The sequence below is a fragment of the Cynocephalus volans genome, chromosome 1 (assembly GCF_027409185.1).
Source record: "Cynocephalus volans isolate mCynVol1 chromosome 1, mCynVol1.pri, whole genome shotgun sequence".
Lineage (NCBI taxonomy): Eukaryota > Metazoa > Chordata > Mammalia > Dermoptera > Cynocephalidae > Cynocephalus > Cynocephalus volans.
The window spans coordinates 214,636,192-214,660,583 of record NC_084460.1 but is presented as its reverse complement, the minus strand read 5'-3'; the positions used below and the strand labels follow the sequence as shown (position 1 = coordinate 214,660,583).

At 36.7% G+C, this 24,392-nt stretch overlaps 1 protein-coding gene across 2 annotated transcripts in view; it reads left to right on the top strand.

Annotated features, from left to right (window-relative positions):
* Window positions 1-24,392, top strand: part of ZEB2 (zinc finger E-box binding homeobox 2) — a 122,839-nt gene that overhangs the window by 96,196 nt on the left and 2,251 nt on the right. For both annotated transcript variants that reach the window (XM_063105816.1, XM_063105814.1), the window contains 5 exons: window positions 10,953-11,141; window positions 11,852-12,066; window positions 14,720-14,828; window positions 15,758-17,727; window positions 19,101-19,281. In XM_063105816.1, the coding sequence (XP_062961886.1) occupies window positions 10,953-11,141; window positions 11,852-12,066; window positions 14,720-14,828; window positions 15,758-17,727; window positions 19,101-19,281 (2,664 nt within the window). The remainder of the gene's footprint in view (window positions 1-10,952; window positions 11,142-11,851; window positions 12,067-14,719; window positions 14,829-15,757; window positions 17,728-19,100; window positions 19,282-24,392) is intronic.

The following is a 24,392-nucleotide window of genomic DNA, read 5'->3' as shown; positions in this document are numbered from 1 at the left end:
GGAGATTGCAAATTTCATGGAAGGTTTTCTTTAGGACAAAAACTTGCTGAACATGCCTCTATGCAAAAGACAGAGAAAGAAAAAGGCTGAAAATGTAAAAGGAGGCTGGTGAAAGATGGAGTAAGTTATCAGAAGAGATGAGAGGGAATAGCTTTAGATGAGAGCCATAGCAATGGGCAAGATCATGTCTTTTGTTAGGTGTAAGATCACAAGAAGACGGGGAGAAAGATAGTAGAATTTGGGTGAATCTAAGGTGGTCTAGGGAATTCACACCATATGAGTTGCACTCTTTGAAGCAGGTAGGAAAAAGATTTTCAGCAGTAAATGAGTAGGAATCAGATTGGAATCTTGAGGAGTGGGAATTTAGAGTAATCGCTGTGGATGATGTATGAGGATTCAGATATCATCAGGGAACAATATCCTATTTTGAAAACATAGTCTGCAACTAGACTATACAATTATTTAAGTTTCTTTAGATATTTTTGATACTCTAGGAAGAGAGAAATTGGACTGGATCTTAGTTTGGCAAGGCAAGAATGATAAAGAATAAAGGGCAGGGATGGAAATGATTTCAAGTTCCAGGAAGAACTGAGGCAAGTAAAATCAGAATGGGTGAAATGGACTGGGGGAAGTGTCAGGGCCTGATCATCACAATGAAGTACCTGTTTGAAGGGAATGAGGAACTGAATGATGGGGAAGGGGAGCAGGTGGAAATCAGAGAGTGAAGGTTACTGGTTCTGGTTCTGAGAGATGGAATTGTACCAGGTTTAGCCCAGTACCAAGATGTGGTCATCTATGTGGTTGGACTAGAGAGAGTCAAAGCACTATGAAGCCAGGATTCTGCAAGGACTACCTTTTAAGTAGTGAAGTTTCCCAGAATGGTAGCAGTGGCAGCCTGGAGAAAATATAATCATGTGACAGGTGCCATTTTACTTGAGCCATACTGGCAGTGTCCTAAAACATGATGGTGAAAATGGATGACTTTAGACTTTAAAACTTTACAGTTACAGAGGGGAGGCTCTTTGAGGGTAGAGGTTAAATTTGCTTTTCTCCATATTCCCTCTCAGTAGGTGTAGTGTTTATACAGTGTTGATGGTTGATAAACAGGTTGTTTGTTGAATCGATCAATAAATAAACAAATAAATGGTGAACAAATTTTTAAAACAAGAACACTGGTTTGAAATGGTAGTGCAAACTAAGCAGTGTGTTGACCCAGCCTGTCTGCTCTGTGTGTCACCATGGATGAAAGCAGGAATGGCTGTGCAGGAAAAGTCTGTGAGGGATGGGATATTGTCAGGGGATGACACAGTTTCATTTAATCTGAAGTGGAACGCATGTAGGAGGAGATCATTAAGCATGTGGGAGAAAAACAAGTAATATGTGAAATGGGAAAGCAAAATGAACCGTGAATTAAGTTCTTTTTTGTTTCTAGTCCTAAGATAAGCTAGAGAAATTTTTTATTTACCATACCATAAAATATCTAATAAAATAATAGCTAATCAAAATTCACCTTTGCAGTGTACTTTGCAAAGTTATTCTTTATTGAGTGCTTTTAGAAACTTGATTAAAAATAAGAAATATCCAAATTAGGAAAATATAATCCTTAAATGTTAAATGGAAATTTAAAATAAGCATTATGAGTGGAGAATCTGAAGCACTTTTATGATGTTTTCTCTTTGCCCCAATAAACCCAGTTCTGGATCACCCAGTGAAAAAATAATAGGAACATAAGACGCAGAACAGTAGGGACATGAAAAAATAGAGAAAAAAGTTAAAATGTAATATTACATACACACACACACACACACTCACACTGAAGTGGGCATTTTAATTGGCTTTCCGCATACTAATTTTATAGTGTAATAATGTTATTTAGGGTTCCTTATAATAGCATTGTGATCTCTCTAGCACTTAAGGCCTGTTCAAATGGTTCCAATCAGGCACAAAAAGAACTAAAAAGATGGGGTTCTCTCTTCTCTCACATTGAGTCATTATGATATAACGGAAAGAGCAATGGATTAAGAGTTAGAATATGTGACTTCTACATCCAACTCTTCCAGAAATTAGTTGTGGAACTTAGTATGAATCATTAACCTCCCTATGCCCCTATACCTTAGTTGCATGATCCACTAGATGAGGAAATTAGAAACTTTGGGCCTCACCCCAACCTACCCTTTCTTCTAATGAAATTCTACCAGAAGGCAGGAACATAGAAGACAAAGAGCTGGGCTGCTAAGAAGGGCCTTACGCTTAGCTGGTTCTGCTGTTGCTCTCTTGAAATTCTCAACAATTTTATTTTACACTAGGCTCTGCAAGTCATGTAGCCAGTCCTGATTACACCTTACAAAATACATTAGAATAATAGCAGAGTGTAAGCCAGGATGGGAAGGAGAGGGATCCGAGATTCACCACCTGAAGTACCAAATAGAAACGCCAGGTCAGTCCAGGTTCTCAGGATCTTTCCTGGGGTATCTCCAGAGCAATGGAATCCCAAACAAAGATCTAAACCTAGAATGAAAATCTTGCTCGAGCAAGAAAAAGAGTAATGCAAGATATAACTGCCCTAATTTGATATTATTAGTGATATGCTTAGCAAGCCAGCAAGCAATTAGGCCTCTTTAAGTGTAAATTCTGTACATCATAACATTAGCATAGAAGAAAGTGGGGGAAAGAATAAGAAAGTTTTTGCACCTTTATTATTCTCTGTGTTCAGTGACTTCCCATTCCTCTTATTCCTCTTACATGGAGTTTAAAGGAAAACTTTAAAATTAGCTAGCTTTCTTCTATGGATAACAGAAGTCACACAAGTTTGACCATAATGTATTTCTCAGCAAGAGCTGAGTGGATGGATAGTGTTAATCAATTGTACAAGCTCAGTTTATCAGATAATTCAATTAGTACCTAAGTACTTAGCAAAGAGGGAGTCATACTATTTTAAACCCTGTCATTTTCTTCTTGGTTGTATCTGTCACATTTTTATAGGTTGGAAGAGTTTTGTCATGTAGTCAGATATCTATCATGAAAATCATCATTTAAAAAAATTTTTTAGTTAATTTCATACATTGATCTTTTTTAAATAAAGTAAGGAAAGAGATAGGTTCTGAGGAGAGAAAAACAGAAGTAACAATTGGCAGGTTAGACAGGAGGGTCATTTTCAGACAATAATCAGTGTACACCAAGAAGAGCCTGCTCACTTCCTGGCTAATGAATGCTGTGGTTTTACTAGCTTTGCTTGCTATTAGGAGCCGCTATCTCCGCTTCACAGCAAGAGTTCCCACAAGAAATAACTGATATCCTGAGCTTTTTGAGTGCCTCCTTCATTCATTCAACACATATTGAATAAGCACTGTTTTCCTTGTGATGTTGTGTGTGACTTCCAAGCACCTCCAAAATATTTTTTCTTAATCTGCACCTGTGGTTCCCCCATCAGAGAGTTGCACTGCTTTGAGTTTTTAATCGAAAAGAATACTAATAAAATTCTCTAGTGAATAAAAAGCAAACTGATTAGGGTAATTAATTAATTGAAGTTATGAAATCCTGGAACTTGGAGGCTACCCCCGGAAAGCACACACTGGCTGTTTTACAAATGAGAAAATAGAGATTCAAAAACATAAAATACCTGAGCCAAGATGAGGAGTCCAAAGCTCCTGAACCTGGTGTAACCAATTATTGAGTAATAGCTGTGTCCCAGGCACTGTGTGAGGCACTGGTGATACAAAGCTGAATAAGACATGGCCCCTGGCTTCATCGGCTCACAGACATATAAGGGAAAGACAGGAACATGATGTGATAAGTTCAATGATTGAGATATGCAGAGGATATTCAGTAAATGAAGAAGGAGCATGTGAACTTAGGTTGAGATAGTTAGGCTACCTGACATGGAGATAATTCAGTGCTGTTCTCCAAAATTGCGTTACTAAATGTCTTATCTAGCCATGTGAGGCAGAGGATTGAATTCCTAGAGTAGCGTTCTTAAACTGGGTATGCATCAGAATTTCCTAAAGGGCTTATTAAAACAAATTGCTGATTCCTTGGGTCTGGAGTGGGCATTTCGAAGAGTTTTCCAGGTAATGCTGATTCCACTGGCCTGGGGACCACATTTTGAAAACCACTGACTGAGCTGGCCCATTAGCTCAGTTGGTTAGAGCACAGTGTTATAACACCAATGTCAAGGGTTCAAATCCCATACAGTACTGGCCTGCCACCAGCCCCACGACCACCAAAAAAATAAAAAAGAATGAAAACCACTGACTGTCCTTGAGCGCACTTAGGCGTCCTGTGTCCCTATGAAAAGCATATGAAGGGAGCACTGAATTGCTGGGCAAAATCACCTGATAAACCAATTCTAAATTTTTAGATTACACAGTAATGTAGATGATTGTATATTGTCTAACTGGGAATTTTTTTTAAAAAGTCATGAATTCTCTATCATTCTGTACTGATAAATAGCAATTAAAATTGTTTGAGGGTTAGTAGTCTCTAAATCTTGATTTTCACAATCCCCTAATATAAAATCTAAACTTTAAAATTAGATTCTGTCCCTGACTGGGCTGCTTCCTGCTGTTTAGGGGGATTTTGAACCAGCAGACTACTACAGCTTCCCATTCTGTTCATTCTTCACCTCTCTCCTAAAGCTCTTACATGTGGGGAACCCTCATTGGCATCTGAACATGTGTTCTCTGGAGAAAGCCATGTCAGAGCAGGGGTGTACAGCCAATACGCTGTACTAATTCCCAGGAAGAGAAGAAAACTTCTCTGTTGCTCTTGATGACCCTTCCCTGGCTTTGCACATGTCTACCAAGTCGGAGGCTCTGCAAGGCTTCCCGTGCGGTAGTACAATGGGAAAAAGATCGTTCTCTTCCCTCATGATTGTTTTGGGATATCTAGTGCCAGTACATATTTTGGAAGCCTTTTGCAAAAATGCAAACATGAATTTTTAATGATGAAACGCTTATATTCATTAGTCAATTTTAAACAAAGTAGCCATGAAAATTTATATACCTCAACAAATGCTGAATATGTGCTTCTTTAAACTAAAAAATTCAATATGAATGACTAAACTAAAAATGATTTTTGTGTTTTCTTATCATCTAAGATGTTATGAATAAAGAGACTGTTTTTCATAAAGATGATGAATACAGTTTCCTAGGTTTCTGATTGCTTCCACAGCACAGGTCCCTTCTCCTTAACGTAGTGAAATGAGCAAAATACGATAAATAAATAATTTTTGCATTACACTGAGGAAGTATACATATATGATCCCCTGTTATACATGTATGTATTTATATGTCTGTATATTGCAGAATCGCAACCATTATATATATATATTATATATATATATACACACACATACATATATATATGTGTGTCTCCAAATATGAGAATCACAGAGTAAGAAAAAAATTATCAGTCAACATTATGTCCTCATCCCAAGCACAGTCTGGCACTAGTAGGCACACAATAAACAGTTATTAAACAAAGGGATGAATGAATGACTCTACTCAGTTGTTTACACATCCTTGCTGCAGCTTTTCTGGACCCTCCAAGATATTTTCTTTTCCAAAAGAATTATTTATTCATCTTTATGTTTATTAAAATGGCTTAACATCATATTCAAATATATTTTTCAACTTTTTATAAAAATTACAAACATGCAGGACACTAAACGTAATAAGAGAGTACCTGTCTTCCTGGGCCGAGCCCGTGGCGCACTTGGTAGAGTGCTGCGCTGGCAGCGCGGCGACGCTCCCGCCGCGGGTTGGGATCCTATATAGGACTGACCGGTGCACTCACTGGCTGAGTGCCGGTCACGAAAAAAGGCCAAAATAAAATAAAATAAAATAAAATAAAACACTAAGTATTTAAAAAAAAAAAAAAAAAAGAGAGTACCTGTCTTCCTATGTGAACACATGCTTGTTACAAGAAAATGAATGGCAATGGGAAACAGAAAAGGAGAAGGACTCAATGTCAGGGCCACATTATAATTTAAATACCTGTAAACACTCAGTAAAACCCACTTTTAAGTATTTTTGAGAAGATATCTTAAAAGAATTTGATTATGAGGACTGACCGATTTGGGGACCAAAATTTCTCCTTTATTTAGAGTACTGTTAACATATCTTATTTTTTAGGCAATTATTTTTAAAGTCATCCATATTGATATTTAACATTATCTATTTAAAAATATCAATATCTAGGACAGACATAAAAGTATTTATGAAAGTATCATTAATAAGCAATATTAGTAAGAATGATTACATATTTCTAAGAAAACTAAGCCTTTTCCAACTTGAAGGGACCAAGAAATTTTCCCTGACAATATTAAAATACACATGACCATGAGGAAACATTTTTAATTAATGAACTTTTTTTTGGATAGAGAAAAGTTTACCTAACCTTAGGGAAGGTTGAGATATTTGCAAGACATTAAGGTAAATTTTAGGACTAAATGCAAAATCTCTTGAGAAGGTATGGGAAGAAATTACTGGAGGTTTCTCATGAATTTTTGTTATGGCTTGATCATAAATACCATGCAAATATCCTTTGTCAGTGTGTTTTGGCAGTTCTTCCAAGGAGACCAGGGAGCGAAGAGGATTACAGAAAGAAGGAAAATGAGGTTGATTTTATGCTAGAAAAATGCAGTGGGGAATTCTGTAACTTTCTAGCAAATTTTCTACCTCATTCCTGTGTCCACTCTACAGTGTTACATAATCTTTGTAAAAACAAAAATACAAACTTCCAAATACAATCAAAACTTTATCGTTCCCAACAATTTGAGAGTAACCAAAATGTATTCCCATCATTTGTTCTAGTACTATAACCATCAGGGTGATTTTGGTCTTAAGAGACTGAAACACAACATAGCTTCAAAGTAGAAAAAAAGTTCCTTTGCTCACAGAATCTAAGGAGGGTTGACAACAGAGCCACTGGAAGATGTTAGCTTGGCCTCAAAGTAAAGCTAGAAATGTACGGTCGGGACATGCCATCTTGTCTGCTTTTTCTCTGTGTGCCCGCTTTCTTCCCTCTTCTCTTCATAAATATTTCTCTAGGTGGAAAATATCAATTTCTTCTTTCTACATCTTATAGCTACAGTCACTTGTGGAGGAAAAAGCCCTCTTGAAACACTCTTTTTGGACTGAAGTCCTAAAATCAAAGGGAAGGGATTCATTGAATTTAATTGGGTGTATTGGCTACCCCTAGACCAATTAACAGTTTGGCCTGGAAAATAGAGCGCTAAGATTGGCTCCCTTCAGGTGCAGATAATCAACTGTGACGAAGGGAGCAGGATCATGTGATAACATAGCACCTCCTTTGGGTATCATAAGACTTGGCAATAGGGAAATGGAGAGCCATTTCCAGGTAAAGGAGACTGTTGTAGTGCTGGGGAGAAAAAACCATGTTACTAGTACCCATAGCAACCCCAGGGAAAAACTAGATTCTATCTATGGTTGTTATACCCAGCTCATGTCAGGGACAACTCTAGCCCACTTAAGTGACTCTGGATATATGAGATATATAACCAAAAACACATATATACCACATGAAGAAAAATCCTGATGGAGCAGATAGATTTAAATGATTGAGTGCCATCTCCTTCATGAAACCCTTTTTGAATACTCATCTGAGCTCTATCGAACTCTTGCAAGTATTAATGATCACCACTACACAGTTTATCACATAATTATTCTACAATTACCTGAATATTAGGTCTAAGTTCCTAGTTCAACTGTAGGTATCTTATTTTATGCTTCCTTTTACTAGAAGACCCCTACACCAAGATTAGTGTTAAGGACATAATTTATTCCACATTCATTCCATTAATGATTCTTGAGAGCCTACTAATTTCTAGGCAATATACTCAATGCTCAGGATACAAAAATGACGAAAGATGATCCTTAAAGAGAGCACATGATTTGATGTCTTTTGTCCCCATCACACTTGACATGGAAATCTAGCAGAGTTTGAATTGCCTCTCCAAACACCAGTAGTATATCTAGATGCAGTTTAGTTTGCCTATCCAGAAAAATCAGAATTTTCCTCCCTTTTAAGCCAAAAGGCTATTAATGCAAATCCAATTGAATTTGCATTTGATTACATTTCTGATGGAAACATTCATATGCAAATGAAAATTCATGCAAAGATAGCCAGATAATTCAAATAGTTGCTGAAATATCAAGATAAAATTAGGGTATTAAATGTACATCCATCTATGTTTACAAGGTTACACTAAGGTCATCAAGTGGGACAGTGTGCTCAAAAAAACTTAAATAAATCATGTTTTAAACTTTAACAACATTCAAGTAGGTATGGGTTCAGATAGAAGCTATTACGTTCCTTTCTACTATCATAGTACTGAAAAATAGGTCAGTCACTGATAAAATCAATCAAGTTATTCAGAAGATGTTTGTCTTGGATCTACCATATTGCCCCTCTTATCTTTTCTTGCCAGTAAAAACAAAAGGTGGTTTTTGATAGGTCTGAAATTATTTTGATGATCCAAAACAATGAACAAATAGTTTATGCAAGTTGGCCGTTCCTGCATACTCCCTAGGGACTCAATGATGCAAGTTAAATGACATCATCACAATCACCACCAGTAAGTACCCTTTGGAAAGACCATGGCATTGTGCATATAGCGGTGGAAAAGTGATCTTAATGTCCAATTCTTCTCCTAAGTCCAGCTAAGAAAAAGATTTACGCAAAATTTCAAGGTATAAAATCTTAGTCCACGATTGCGCATTCCAAACCTATTTTTGAGGGAAATACAGGTCTGGGAATCAGACTGTTTTTCCTGCTCATTTTAACAGAAGATGGAGTGGCAAAAGAGAAAGGTGGGATATCACAGCATTCAGGACTGTTAGCATTTAGTTTAATAGTCCACAAAGTGTAATTCTCCCATCTCCTTTCATTTGATCTCAGCTGTTTGTTCATAGTTTTAAGTCTTTTTAGAATTCTGGTGTTCTCTGCTTTGGTGAATGTCAACTGCCATCCATCAAATTTGGAAAACCTGAACCTGAGGGAGGTATCTTAGCATCTCCCACCTTGGCAAACCCAATTCTTCCTCAGGTCTTGGGGATTTTACTTCTTAAGTATCTCTCAAATCTAACCACTTCTCTTCATCTCCATCGCCAATTTCTTAATCTTTATCTTTTGCCTGGCCTAGGGCAGGAGCCTCCTAACTGGTTTCCCAGAATCTACTTTTGTCTTCCTCCAATTCCTGTCGTACTATAACCAGAGTCGTCATTTAAAAATGCAAGTAATCATAATCCGTCCAACCATACTCCTTTCTCAGTATCCTTCAGTGGCTGCTGCCCGCTACATGGTCAGGTTTCTGGCTGCCTTTCCACCATTATGCTGCTCCCCTTCCACTCTCTGCACTCCAGCACTGTCCTTTTACATCCTAAGTGTCCCACACTCCTTCCAGTCACCATATTCTTGCACATGCCAGTCTTCCCCAGCTTCTAAAAGTAGCTAACGTCATGCTTCCTCAGTCAAAGCTCTCCTGCTCTTCTAGATCCCATCAGTTCCCTCTGTTACTTCTTTTATACCACCATACAACTTTCTTTCATAATACTTATTTGAGCTTGTAGTGATGTATTTATTTTTTAAATAATATCAGTTGTAGCTATCTTTCTCATGGCTTTCCAAAGGATGAGACTAGATCTGTTTTTCTCACCAGAGCAAGACACGATGCCTATCACATACAGGGCATTCAATAAATACTTATTGAATTAACGGAAGGTTCCACTTTCTATTCTTCTCATCTAAAAGTCACAAGTTTACAATAATAAAAGCCAAAAATAATTTGACTGGCTTGCTTGAACATTACCCTGCCACAACTTGTGGAGGAGAATTAGGATGGCAAATATCATGTCATTTATAGCAGAGAGGGTAAGGTGAAGAATCTAGTAGAACCAAGATTAACTGCTCTCAAAAACTATGATAGTAAGATTCCACCATTAATTGTACTAGCATAGATAGCACTTTTATCACCTACCCATGAGAGAGGATAATGTAATAGCTACTCTTCCAAGTCTGTCTTATACATAAAAAAATTTATTTAGGACATATGAGCCACAACTTACTTCGGAAATACATCTAGAGATTTCAGATATACAAAGTCATGTGACACAAGTTGTGAAAATTGGTTTACAACTATTATTCACTTCACGGGAATAGGGTCATAATTACAAAAGTTAAAATCATATAAAAATCACACAGTAGTATGGCCAGTTTCTTAACTCCCTGTGTTACTTTCTATTTTATTTCTATCAGCTGTGCCCTTAATTATATTTTCAGCAGCTTTAAAATACTGAGCTAAAGATTGAAATTATAGGGAAAGATAAACTACCGCATTCCATGATTTTTAAACAAGATCGCATTATTATCTCTCTAGGAATATCTGTCGTTTCACATCTGTCTCAGACTACATAGTCCTGGCTGTCTGTGATATTCAGAGAGTAGAGGGTTAAAAGCGTATATTTAGCAACAGGATGTATCTGTGGTTAGGGATGTTCAGTTTAGTGGGCAATAAAAAATTAAATATACCTTTCTTAAAAGAAAAGGAAGTCTTATATAGACTATTCATGTAGCTTTGAGCTTATATTCTCTCTCATGTTTATGGATCTTAGTATGCTTTTTAAAAATTTTTCACTCAAAATCATTTTAAAATTTCTTTCATTCTTTGTGAATTGTGCAGATTAATATTCCTGGAAGAAAAAAATAAAATGTGCCTGTTTTACTTGAAGCAAAATGTCTTCTTTTTTTTTATATGTTATGAGAATAAGCATTCAATCAATAATTGGTCATCTTCCACCCTTCTTACAAAAACCCAGGCAGGTATCTGTAGTCTTCCTGCAAGTCAGCATTTCTTACCAACAGTGATGAAGATGGACATGGGCTCCTAGGAGAGAGGCCCTGAAAAGACATTTCTTCTCCTTTTATGATTTCAGTTAAGAATGCAAATTGCACATCAGACTTTGAGGAATACTTTGTCAAAAGAAAACTGGAGGAACGCGACAGCCATGCGGTCAGCATTGAGGAGTACCTTCAGCGCAGTGACACAGCCATTATTTACCCAGAAGCCCCCGAGGAGCTGTCTCGCCTTGGCACGCCAGAGGCCAATGGGCAAGAAGAAAATGGTAAGGCTGTAATTCATTTTTAGCCACTACACTGACCTCTGCAGCTGTTACAATTACAAATGCACTACATGCCTGGGTGTTTACCTTAAAATTTGAAGAACAGCTGCAGAGGCATGGAATTTCATGAGCAAAGATTAGAACTGTAATTTTAGGGTATTGTGAAATTTTTTTGTCAGCAAATTTGTGTCATTTGTACGTCCAATAAAGAACAAGAACAATTACAGCCCATTTCTAAGAGATAAAAATATCTAAATGTATTCCTATCTTTTGGAAATATTTTACTTTTGAGGGGGAAAAAAAAAGTTTGGAAATACTGACCCTCACCTTTCGTTGTTCTCGACCGACACCTGAAAAGGTCGTTTACACTGTGAATTCCTGAGTTGTATCTGACTAAAGGTTTCATAGGAACTGTCAGTCACCTAACGAGAATTTCCTCGTTTATCAGCTGTTTAAATCCCCCCCCCCCCGGCCCCCCACCAAAATGCTCAAGTAATTAATTAATTTTCTAGCACAGTGTGAGCTGATCTGGGTGAGCCTGTCCTGGGTGTGCGAGGGGACTGGTGTGCGCGGAGGCTGGGAGCAATGATGGCACTCTGGTGGAGCAGATTGCAGTGATTCCTGTCATACCATCCCGGGCAGCCAGCCCATTAGCTGCCATTGATTTACTGACCTTTTGGCCCGCTTCTCTCACTCTCGTCTCTCGGCTACAGACCTGCCACCTGGAACTCCAGATGCTTTTGCCCAACTGCTGACCTGCCCCTACTGCGACCGGGGCTACAAGCGCTTGACATCACTGAAGGAGCACATCAAGTACCGCCACGAGAAGAATGAGGAGAACTTTTCCTGCCCTCTTTGTAGCTACACGTTTGCCTACCGCACCCAGCTCGAGCGGCATATGGTGACGCACAAGCCAGGGACAGACCAGGTGGGGGGTTGGTTTTAAGTGATTTCTTTCTATAATAACCCCTTAGAGAAACGATATTGCTTTGATTGGCAATCATTATTAATTTTTCATGGCATTTTGAAGATGCAGATCTTTTAATGGTAATAGCTTTAATTGAGGTCTAAATGATTTTTTGATGGTCTCTTCTAATATGATTTAATAGTCTTATGTTCACGATCGAATGAGTGTGTTAATTTCTAATTTAGAAATTTTATTTGCACTTTAACTTGACTTTAGTTTCATTTTTATGTTCCACAAAAAGTGAATGAAATTGTAGCCTTTTAATTATACATTATTAAACATCTCAGCAATTTTAATTCCATTTTTCACCTAGTTTCACTTAGAAATTTTTTTATATAGGATCTAAGTCATAGTAAAAGAAAAGTGTATTTTTTTTTATTTGTCATATAATACCTTCAATTACTTGGAGTATCTTTACAAGGTACTACTAGTTTATGAAATCTAATTAAGTGTTTTAAGGAAAATAAAAAAGGCATATAGTACATGTCTGTATGTATATATATATAAAATAAATTTGATTAATACTAAAACACTGGATGTACATTAAAAAATAATCTCTTCTTGATATGTTTATTTGCTGCTAAATGTTAATATTGCTTTGCCTCTATTGGCTTACTTGTCTTAAAAATGAAAACTCTGTCTTGAACAGGTAAGCACAGCTTCTTAAACCCACAAAATGATTAAATAGGATTGATTCACGGTGACCCTTAAATGTTTCAGCAAAACTGCTCTTTCTGTCCTCCTGGGAGAATTGACTCTGCAAATTGATATTCTGATGTGTTCGAATGGTAACAGAAATGGTGTCTTAAGTCACAATAGCTGGTCCTACAAATCCGGAGTTACCCTATATAAGCCTTGACACTATATCCATCTTAAGAATTATTAAACATGATATATAAAATTTTTACTATTTTTTTCCTGATGGGCTTTATTTTCTATAAATAAAGAAAATAAAAACAAGCAAACACAAGCAAGCAATGGTGATAATACAGTATTATGGAATTTTACTATTTTAAGAGAACAGCTCATATAAATCATTCCATTTATATCTGATTGGATTTGCCACGTGAATGTTTTTCAAAGATCGGTTATACAAAAAACGTGCTTACACAGTTACACTTATATAACAGTTTATCTCCCCTTGCTTATATGCACAAAAACTCTAAGAAAAAAAAAGTGCCTAGATATTTATCTAACATAACTGCTTTAAATTTCACATGCAGAAGTGTGATTGTGTTGGCGCATTATGAATGGTAGCTTTGGTGTTGAAAAGTCCCCTCATTTGCTCATGGCATTTACAATTAGTAAATTAAAATGATTGTATCATATTAACAGTGGCACAACTAAAGTTTATAGTAGTCCTCTGAGGGCTGTGGGGGGAGACAAAGCAGCTGTTGCTGTTTGTTTATGCAACTCAGCAACATATGAGCGCTGGTCCCTCAATGGCGCTCGGCGGGCTGGGCTCTGCTTGATCTTTGAAGGTTGCTGCTGTTTGAACAAACCTCCCTGTGTCCCATGTAACACCATCTGTCTCACTAGGAATGTGGGAAGATTCAGCACACCCTAGCAGTTGTCATACCGTTTCTGTGCTGTCTTTTTGCAAAAGGCTTTTGTGTCATTGCTGCTTGAAAAAGGCTGACCTCCTACCTTGAACATCCAGAGTGGATGACTGTATTTTTTTTTTCAGAATTCTAAGTCACACTGCTTTTTCCCCTTGTTCAAAAAGGTCAGCTGTGTTTGATTATATCTTTGCTGCTTTTAACTTGTCTTTTCAGCAAACTTTTTTTTCTTTTTTGTCCCTACTCCCTAGCACACTACTAAAAAGGAAAATGAAAAGTCATTGAAATCATTCCTACTGGCCTGTGATAAAACTGCTCGAGCAGCTATAACCCAAGATGTTGTCCCTTATATTTGATAATGAATCAAATCTGATATGCAACACCTCAGGAAAAACAGGGTTTACATTTGCTACTGGCACAGTGAATGGGAAATTTAAACATGCTTATCGTGTAATAAAATATTTACAGTCAAGGGTTTTTGTTTGTATGTTTTTGATTTGGAGGGCTTTTCTTTCTTCTTTAAATTCTGGATTGCTTCAGTATGACATATATTTTTACCCTGATAGAGAAAATTTGATAAAATTTGTTATCTGTATGTGGGGGTGTCTTTTTTGTTGTTGTTGTTGTTGTTTTCTTTTTTTGAGACTATTCAGAATTTTTAGGAAAGTACTTCTCTCTTTCCTTGACAAAATAGTTGCAGTCTACAGGGCATCTTCATATAATAAAATTTGTAGTAGACACAAAGAACAACAAACATCTTTACAATTACACTTTCTCATCTTCAAAGGCTCAAAGAAACATTTTGGAAAAGGGACTACAGAAATAATTCTAAAGCAAGTGTTGGATGTGCATGTGAAAGCACTTTTTTTTATTTGTTCCAATTTTATTACCCACATTATCACTTTTATTGCAACTCTGAAAGACTGGGCAGATAAATAAGCATGCACTCGAACCTTTTGGCCTGTCTGAAAAACAGAGGTCTTTTAAAAATATTCCTAACAAATTTTCTTTGTTTCTCCTGCATAAAATTGATGTCAGTCTTTCTCCTTTTATAGCACCAAATGCTAACCCAAGGAGCAGGTAATCGCAAGTTCAAGTGCACAGAGTGCGGCAAGGCCTTCAAGTATAAACACCATCTGAAAGAACACCTGCGAATTCACAGTGGTGAGTAGCAGAGGTGCTGGTGCTCAAATTTGCATTTTGTTTAATTAGGGGAGCTTTAAAAGATTGTTTAAATTTTACACAGTCCTGTTTGTAGCTTTTTGGAACTACCAATTTATTTCATAAACTATGTGTGCCTGATTTGTCTTCATGAAATTTATGGTACCACCAATAGCACTGTCTTATAAAAAGAAGAGGAATGCTTATACTTCTTAAAAATTACATGTGCTTTGATTTATTACAAAATCTACAGGCTCCTTTTTGTCCTTTTAGAGCCACTTTCCAGATTAAGTAGTTTTGACTTGAAAAGACCCAATTGGCAAATTTGAAGGGTTTTCATTTTTGATATTTAACCATGAAAGAAAAAGTTGAAGAATTCTGGATAAGAGCTTGTGCATGATAAATATTCCCTGATTCCTGAGAGCTGTGTATCACAGAACCGTATTCTACCATTGAGATTTCTTCTCTGTAACTAGTTTGATAGCTCTGCCAAGCATTTTATTACCAAATTGGATGCTATTCAAAGGACTAGTTGGATTGGTAGAATCAATGGAATCTCCACAGAGTTGATTAAAGCCATGGCTACACTTCCCTTTAAATTCTGTGACATCTTTATTGTGCTATTGACCACACATTAATCTGACACACTGTTTAAATAGGAGGCTGCTGATGGCAAGACAAGATTTGGGATCTTAGCTGAAAAAGGCATAGATAGCCCTCACCTTCCACTGTTCACATCTTGAATTATGTCCTCCCAGGTTAAATAAAGCCCAGAAACAGTTATGGTCACATAATTCTAATCTAAGCACCTAGAATGTAGAGGTACCCCATTGTGTTGCTTTCATTTGGTTTCACAGATTCTTGTCTTGGTAGACAACTGCAATCGTGACCTACTCAAAGAAATGTAATGTTAATTTTAATTATCATTTTAGGTGAAAAACCTTATGAGTGCCCCAACTGCAAGAAACGTTTCTCCCATTCTGGTTCCTACAGTTCGCACATCAGCAGCAAGAAATGTATTGGTTTAATCTCTGTAAATGGCCGAATGAGAAACAATATCAAGACAGGTTCTTCCCCTAATTCTGTTTCTTCTTCTCCTACTAATTCAGCCATTACCCAGTTAAGAAACAAGTTGGAGAATGGAAAACCACTTAGTATGTCTGAACAAACAGGCTTACTTAAAATTAAAACAGAACCACTAGACTTCAATGACTATAAAGTTCTTATGGCCACACACGGGTTTAGTGGCACTAGTCCCTTTATGAATGGTGGGCTTGGAGCCACCAGCCCATTAGGAGTTCATCCATCTGCTCAGAGTCCAATGCAGCACTTAGGTGTAGGGATGGAAACCCCTTTACTTGGATTTCCCACCATGAATAGTAATTTAAGCGAGGTACAAAAGGTTCTACAGATTGTGGACAATACGGTTTCCAGGCAAAAAATGGACTGCAAGGCTGAAGAAATTTCAAAGTTGAAAGGTTATCACATGAAGGATCCATGTTCTCAACCTGAGGAACAAGGAGTTACTTCTCCTAATATTCCACCTGTCGGTCTTCCAGTAGTGAGTCATAATGGTGCCACTAAAAGTATTATTGACTACACATTAGAAAAAGTCAACGAAGCCAAAGCTTGCCTCCAGAGCTTGACTACTGACTCAAGGAGACAGATCAGTAACATCAAGAAAGAGAAGCTACGTACTTTAATAGATTTGGTCACTGATGACAAAATGATTGAGAACCACAACATATCCACTCCATTTTCATGCCAGTTCTGTAAAGAAAGTTTTCCTGGCCCCATTCCCTTGCATCAGCATGAACGTTACCTTTGTAAGATGAATGAAGAGATCAAAGCAGTCCTGCAACCTCATGAAAACATGGTCCCCAACAAAGCCGGAGTTTTTGTTGATAATAAAGCCCTCCTCTTGTCATCTGTACTTTCTGAGAAAGGAATGACAAGCCCCATCAACCCATACAAGGACCACATGTCTGTACTCAAAGCATACTATGCCATGAACATGGAGCCCAACTCTGATGAACTGCTGAAAATTTCCATTGCTGTGGGCCTTCCTCAGGAATTTGTGAAGGAATGGTTTGAGCAACGAAAAGTCTACCAGTATTCAAATTCCAGGTCACCATCACTGGAAAGGAACTCCAAGCCGTTAGCTCCCAACAGTAACCCTCCCACAAAAGACTCTTTATTACCCAGGTCTCCCATAAAACCTATGGACTCCATAACATCACCATCTATAGCAGAACTCCACAACAGTGTTACGAATTGTGATCCTCCTCTCAGGCTAACAAAACCTTCCCATTTTACCAATATTAAACCAGTTGAAAAATTGGACCACTCCAGGAGTAATACTCCTTCGCCCTTAAATCTTTCCTCCACGTCTTCTAAAAACTCCCACAGTAGTTCGTACACTCCAAACAGCTTCTCTTCTGAGGAGCTCCAGGCTGAGCCTTTGGACTTGTCATTACCAAAACAAATGAGAGAACCCAAAAGTATTATAGCCACAAAGAACAAAACAAAAGCCAGTAGCATAAATTTAGACCATAACAGTGTTTCTTCATCATCTGAAAACTCAGATGAGCCTCTGAACTTGACTTTTATCAAGAAGGAGTTTTCAAATTCAAATAATCTGGACAACAAAAGCACTAACCCAGTGTTCGGCATGAACCCATTTACTGCCAAACCTTTATTCACAACTCTTCCACCACAAAGCGCATTTCCTCCTGCCACTTTCATGCCACCAGTCCAGACCAGTATCCCTGGGCTACGACCATACCCAGGACTGGATCAGATGAGCTTCCTACCACACATGGCCTATACCTACCCAACTGGAGCAGCTACCTTTGCTGATATGCAGCAAAGGAGAAAGTACCAGCGGAAACAAGGATTTCAGGTAATGAGACCTATCTTTCTATTCTGAAGAAAGGAGATGAAAATCATATAGTTTGTATGCATGTAGGAAAAAAAAAACTTAGTGAAAAAATCAGCAGAAATAGAAGAGTTTGTTTTAACATGAACACAAAACTGTGAGTGGGCTAGAAAAATGAATGGATAAAACAGTGGAACACTGTACTCTGTAAGCATATTTGCTTTAAAAAAGGATAAAGAGGAAATTCATGTTTATTTTTGAGGTTTATTTAGATGGACTCATCTGCTTTTAGAATTATACATCAATCGCAATATTCGGTAGGACTTATGTAAGTGCTAAAAGTTAAAGTTTTAAATAGTCACATGCTTTTAAAGATGTTCATAACTTGCAATAGTACATATATAAATTTGATATGTAGGTGTTTTATAGAAAATAGTATATTTTGAAGAGTATTTTTAAAAATACTTTTTTCATTCTACATGATTTCTTACCAGATCTTCAAACTAGTAAATGATTTGTGGTTTTTTGAATACAAAAGCAGGTATATTTTAATATTAAGCAGTGTAATCCCTGTTTGCAAACTAGAAGCATAAGTGGCAGTGCACCTCTGTAACAGCTGTTCCAGTATTCCAATTTACAGTACATCTGCCCTCTTTGTAAATGTATTTAAGCCTATTTAATCTTCTCTAATATTAATTAGTGCAAACGTAGTCTAAGAAAACTGAACTGTGGGCTAGCAAATGGAAATGTATGTTATCATGCAAGTTTGCACTCCTTTGGATCAAGACAAAATAAATATCAAGAAATTTAATAATTTACTGATCCACATTCATTATTGCTCAATGCTGAAGGCTGTTTTAACATAGAACATTGATAAAAAGTGTTATTAATATTCCCTATTTCAAATTAGAAAATTAAATATAAAAATATAGCTTGAGGCCTTTAGTTGGTAGACATACATTTAAATAGATTGCATAATAATAACATTTTGTACCTAAATATAAAATTCAATTAAAATGGGGTTTCTACAGCTACAGATCATTTCTAAAGTTAAGCCACTGGAAAATACACAAATTCTGGCATTTAATTTTCACTCATGGGTATTTCCTGGTATAAAGAAAATGAAGGATTTTAGAAAAATTTATGTTTTTCTCACCTTCAGAGTTGATCGCTTTCTGTCCTTGAAAAACAGTGAACTCTACCATCTAGGGCAGAGAAGGTTTATATTTTTGTTGAAATGTGAGACCTCATCTATTGTTCATGGAAAATAATAATTTTTTAAAACTAGATCGATTAATTACAAGTACTTTGGAGGTTCTCCAAATGTCAGCCTATGTGAAGTTGTTTGGCATAAACACAAAGAAGAGATTGTGTTGAACTGTGTGATTATATCACAGGGAGAATTGCTTGATGGAGCACAGGACTACATGTCAGGCCTCGATGACATGACAGACTCCGATTCCTGTCTGTCTCGAAAGAAGATCAAGAAGACAGAGAGTGGCATGTATGCGTGTGACTTATGTGACAAGACATTCCAGAAAAGCAGTTCCCTTCTGCGACATAAATACGAACACACAGGTATGAGTGACTTTGACTAGCTAGTTAGAGCTTCCCAGCCTGCTGTACATTTCATAATATTTAATGAGTACACTTGTGCGACATAAGATGTAGCATATGCTGATACCTTCAACAAGGAAGAAATAATGCTTTTGCCTAGCTCAGTAGGACTTTTTGTTGCCTGTTTATTGGATCATTCGTGTGTTTATGAGTGTGCTTGTCTTCATATCTTTCGAGTTAATCTGTAAACCAAATTTATGAATCATGTCAAAGGAATATTTACATGACCAGGGCGATGAAATGGCATGACACGAGCCAGTTATTGAAAATATCTTCAAATTCTTAAGCTGCGATGAACCTCTACCTGTAAAAAATCTGAAAATAAATTCAGTCAATGATGTTTCATCATCCAAACATCAAGTAGCCATGATTCAGGAATGATTTTGTTTGGTTTTTATAAATTTGCCACATTTTGAATCGGCTAAAAAACAAGTGTTAGTACCATAAAAGAAAAGCAGTAGACCAAATAAGCTACCGAAACCACCTATATTCAGAAGTCTAAAATAAAACTTTCTAAATGTAATGAGTTTATTTCCAGTTCATGCATTACTGATTAGGAACAACTACAAGAGTTGACGAGAGCAGTCTAATTCTTCCCTATGAGTAGAGAAATAGTGGGTTAATTTTTAAAAGGAAAAATGAAGGACCATAATATAAAGCAATATTACTTCCCACAATCCAAGATCTGACCTGCAGCTCTGCGGTCAAGTTCCACCTGTGGTCCCTCCCTCCCTTCTCCTCCTTTCCCCCGACTTCCCCACCACAACAACAAGGGAACTGAGCCTGCCCCTAACCCATCTCCAGCTCTTCTCCACTAGAAATGTGGCGTGCTTTACTGGCCCTGGATGGGAACAGAATGAGTGTAGAATGTCAATCAAAATATTGGCAAGGAGAAAGGGGGGGTCGGGGGGGAATATAGGAAAACACCTCATTTGAAACCGGAAAGTCTAGTATCAAACATTTTAATACGGAGGAAAAAAAGTAACCTCACATTAATGCTTTTTGGGACAAAGTGATGATGTGGCAAAAAAGAAAAAGAAAGAAGGAAAGGAAAGAGAATGTGAATATTTCCTATCATATTTGACTGCCTAAATACATAGCCACCTTTTGGGTGACTGAAAACTATCCTTGGGAAGCACTGGTACTTGTCATTGTCCTGATTCTTTATTCCTCATTGGACACGTGTTGGAGGCAGCACGAGTGACCAGGAAGCAGCCTGAGTGGGGGAAAGGTTCTATACCATTAAGTGTTGAGGGTATTTGTAAAGAGAACGAGGTTGATAAATAGCAGTGCTCTTATGGCAAACGATCCAGTTTTCTTATTTTTTTAACCATCTGATTTCTATTGTTATTATTTTAAAAGTTCAACTAATGATGCCTTAAAGACAACCCAGTTTGAAGAGCAAATTCAAACAGCTTTTATACTTGTCTGCTATAATTCAGTGTTTGAAACATCAAACTTTTCCTATGTTTGTCTTTTATCATACATATTTTATTTAGTACCAGGTCCTATTGAAGCGTTTACGGAGTAAAGGTATTTTCATGCCTAAATTTACTTTACTATTTTAATCAACCTCAAATATATCATGTATTTCATTGTTCAGCTACAATAGGCACATCCCTGAAAGCATCTTTCCCTCTCTGATTGGTTTTATGTTATAAGTATATGCAAACTCTACCATTTACTACGTGGTGAGTGTAAAACTTATTTTAGTGAGGGCTACCATACATACTGACATCCAGTCAATATATTTATTTCTTATAAATTAGATAGTCCTCATGCTTCATAGGTATATAGATATTCAAAAGACCTAAAAGTTGGCAAACACAAATATGTATAATCAATTTGAAAAATAAACTTCATTTTTAAAAGTAAAAATAAACTGTTCCAGTCCTTTAAGATGTGAGATCTGCTGCCTAGAAACATTGCCTAGCAACAGGATGCTTACCATCCAATGGTTTCTCTAAACTTGTGATTAATTATCCTCCTACTGGCTTGCCAGCTCGTCAAGTTTCCAGCATGTTAACTTTTTGGTCTCTTGACCAAACGTCTTATGACATTACTACTGTTAGTGTGTTAGGTTCCAGCCAAATGGAATTCTTAAGGAATGTTCTATCAATGTGAAACATGTAGAAATTTAGTACACTTTTTTATCCTAATTTGGGCCCCACAAGTTTATGGTATGTTTATATTAAGCATTAGTAATATTTTGATAATGTCTTAATATGAAAATTATAAGTGAGAACTGTCTTGGAGTTGACTCTAAGATTGGGAAATGAAGTTGGATCATTTGATTATGTGTTGATTATGCGTGTGTCATTGATAAAGTGTGTTTGTTATGTCTGCCTACAATTTAACATACAGGATCACTTATACTAAGAAGGAAATTATGAGCTAGTTACTATTGGGATCCAGTGCTCTTTTGCCTCAACCTGTTTAATTTACTTCCTAGGCAGATCCCAAAGTAATATGCTTAATTTTTCTTACCAATGGCTTATTGCTTGCTTGCTTTTCCTGGGACCTGGGACTAGGACAGAGGAAGGAAACACTATGTAAAAGTTGATTTCAATAGAATTAATTGTCACAAACAAGGACTGTGAAATAAAAAATTCTGAAACTCCTGTTAAGCACTGTCAAGAACTCACTTGTATTCCACTAAAATTTAAATCTGACATTTATCAAGTGCTTTCTCTGTTGAGATATTGTGGTAGGTGCTTTTAAACCCACCTTATTTAGAAAAGTAATAAAAATGTTTCCACTTTTGAGTAGATAGTCTGAGGTTTAAATAAGTTACCAGTCAAATTTGCTTCTCAGGTATATGGTCATTTTTTTTCATACCACAAACCTTTCATTTATTATTAAGTTCAGTTATCGTTCTGTCAAGTGAATCGTAAACCTAGATATTATTTTTTTAAATTACCCTGAAAAAGTTTTGATTCACTCAATATTAATTTGGATGTTTTTTCTGAATCTTGTTCTTGTGGAAATTTCATCCTAAGACATCTTGATTTGAATCAGGTAAACCAATCAAACAAGTGATAAATAGATGATGGTTCAAGTCAGTTCCAATTAAAATTGAATTTATTAAATACTTATTAATGAACTTTCTGGAGATTAGTAGAATGTTTAAGTGCAAGGTATATGTCAAAACTTTTGCCTGCTCCCAAATTCTTTCCTTTGCATGGCATCATAGCCGAACATTTTATTCTTTCAGTTGTCAGTTCATAGTGCAGGATTAATATACTTCTATTATATGCATATTGTTTATTATCAAATGAATTCTCTGAAAATTGATTGCCTGTAACTATAGGATATCTATATGATGGATTGCAGTTTAGCAAGCATCCCTCAAGCATTTCTAAAAGGCATTGAAACCTGTACTAGAGAATGTTCACTCTCTCAGGACACTGTTCTGTTTTGCTGCTTTGGAAAAGAGAGAGGCATGTCAACTGTAATGTTCATTCAGAATTATTCACACAGTTTTTCCATGAAATGACCTAACTGGTTGACCTTTTTGTGCTCCTGAGCTGATGAGACATTAGTATCCAAAAGAGGTTGTAGGACAGTGTTGGCCATGCACGCTATAGCAACGAAAGCACCAAGAAATTTTTCATCTACAATTTCTCTGCTCTCCATTCAGATTCCTTTCTTCTATGTGCTTTGCTTCCGATGCATGCATCCTATTAGAACTTGGGAAATTATGGAACATGTATTAATGAATAAGAATAAAATGATCTAACATTGAGTGCCTACTATGCGCAATCCTTGTATTAAACACTGTACAAATGTTGTCTCCCTTAATCCTTATGCCCAGTCCACAAGTTAGGTCCCCAAATGATCTCCCTTTTACCTACAAGGAGCCTGATCATCTGAGAGGTTAGCATGCCACAGATTGTACAGCCGGTCGTAAAAGAAGGATTTGAACCCAGGCAGTCAGACTCCAGAATCCATCTCCACTATTTAACACCGCTCCTATGTTGCCCTTATGAATGAATCGCTAATGCTAGAATTGTCTCATCCTTTCTCTTGATAGCATCCTTTTCTTTAAGGTTCAAGTGCACACAAAAGAGACCAGTAACATAACATAATGACTTGAAGTTTCCTGGAAGGCAAAATGTCTTGTCTTTTTCCCAAATACACTTCTGCTTCCTGTCATATTTCCTTCCTACCACATTGGTCTTGTCAAATGGAAAAGCACGCTATCTTCCCAGAATTTCTATTGAATTCTTTGTTATCCAGTTAACCTCATTCAAAATACCTTTTCCAAAAGTTAAGGAATGGTTCTTGCATGGCTTGAATTATACTTGTTTTCTTCACACTATTAGCTGCCTTGAAGTAGGTTATTGGAATTTTTTTAACTTCCAATACAACTAGTAGTCTCTTTCTGATTTCTTCTCTTACAGGTAAATAACTTCTTCTTACTTTAATATTGTGCCTTACCACCTCTATCATCACTAAATTTATATTGGATGTTCAGTAAAATAAAGACCATTAATGAAATAACATATAGCAGTCTACAGCATTTTCTAAATAGTGACATGCCCTGGAGGCTTTCAATAACATTATTAAAGGTATTTGATTACTAATTGATATTATATGTCACTGCATTACCGAATACCTGAAGTGTATAGAATGGGTTCCTAATCTTATAATATGACACTTAGCAAATGAAAATGGGGTTGAATCTACTAATGCTGGTTTTTAATTTAATTTGCTGAAATGCAAGTTTGAATTAGGAAATATAAGCTCATAGATACATGTACGTTATGACGATACATAGTGCTCTACATGACACATTTCTGACTTTAACTCTGGAGCATCAAACTGATAATATATATATATATTTTGTCAATAGTCCTATTTTGGAAATAAACTTTTAAGTATGGCAGCTATGGAAGGTGTTGAAGGCATTCCAGTGCTATTTGTGGCCTGGAATCAACCAGATGTGTTTAGGCTTGGCACTGGTTTCAAGTTCCAAACACTGGTTAGAAACTGCCTGGAATGCCAAGGGAAATACAGCATTCTCTAGCTGAAGAGTATTTTAACACTCAACAAGTGGCTGACATCTCATG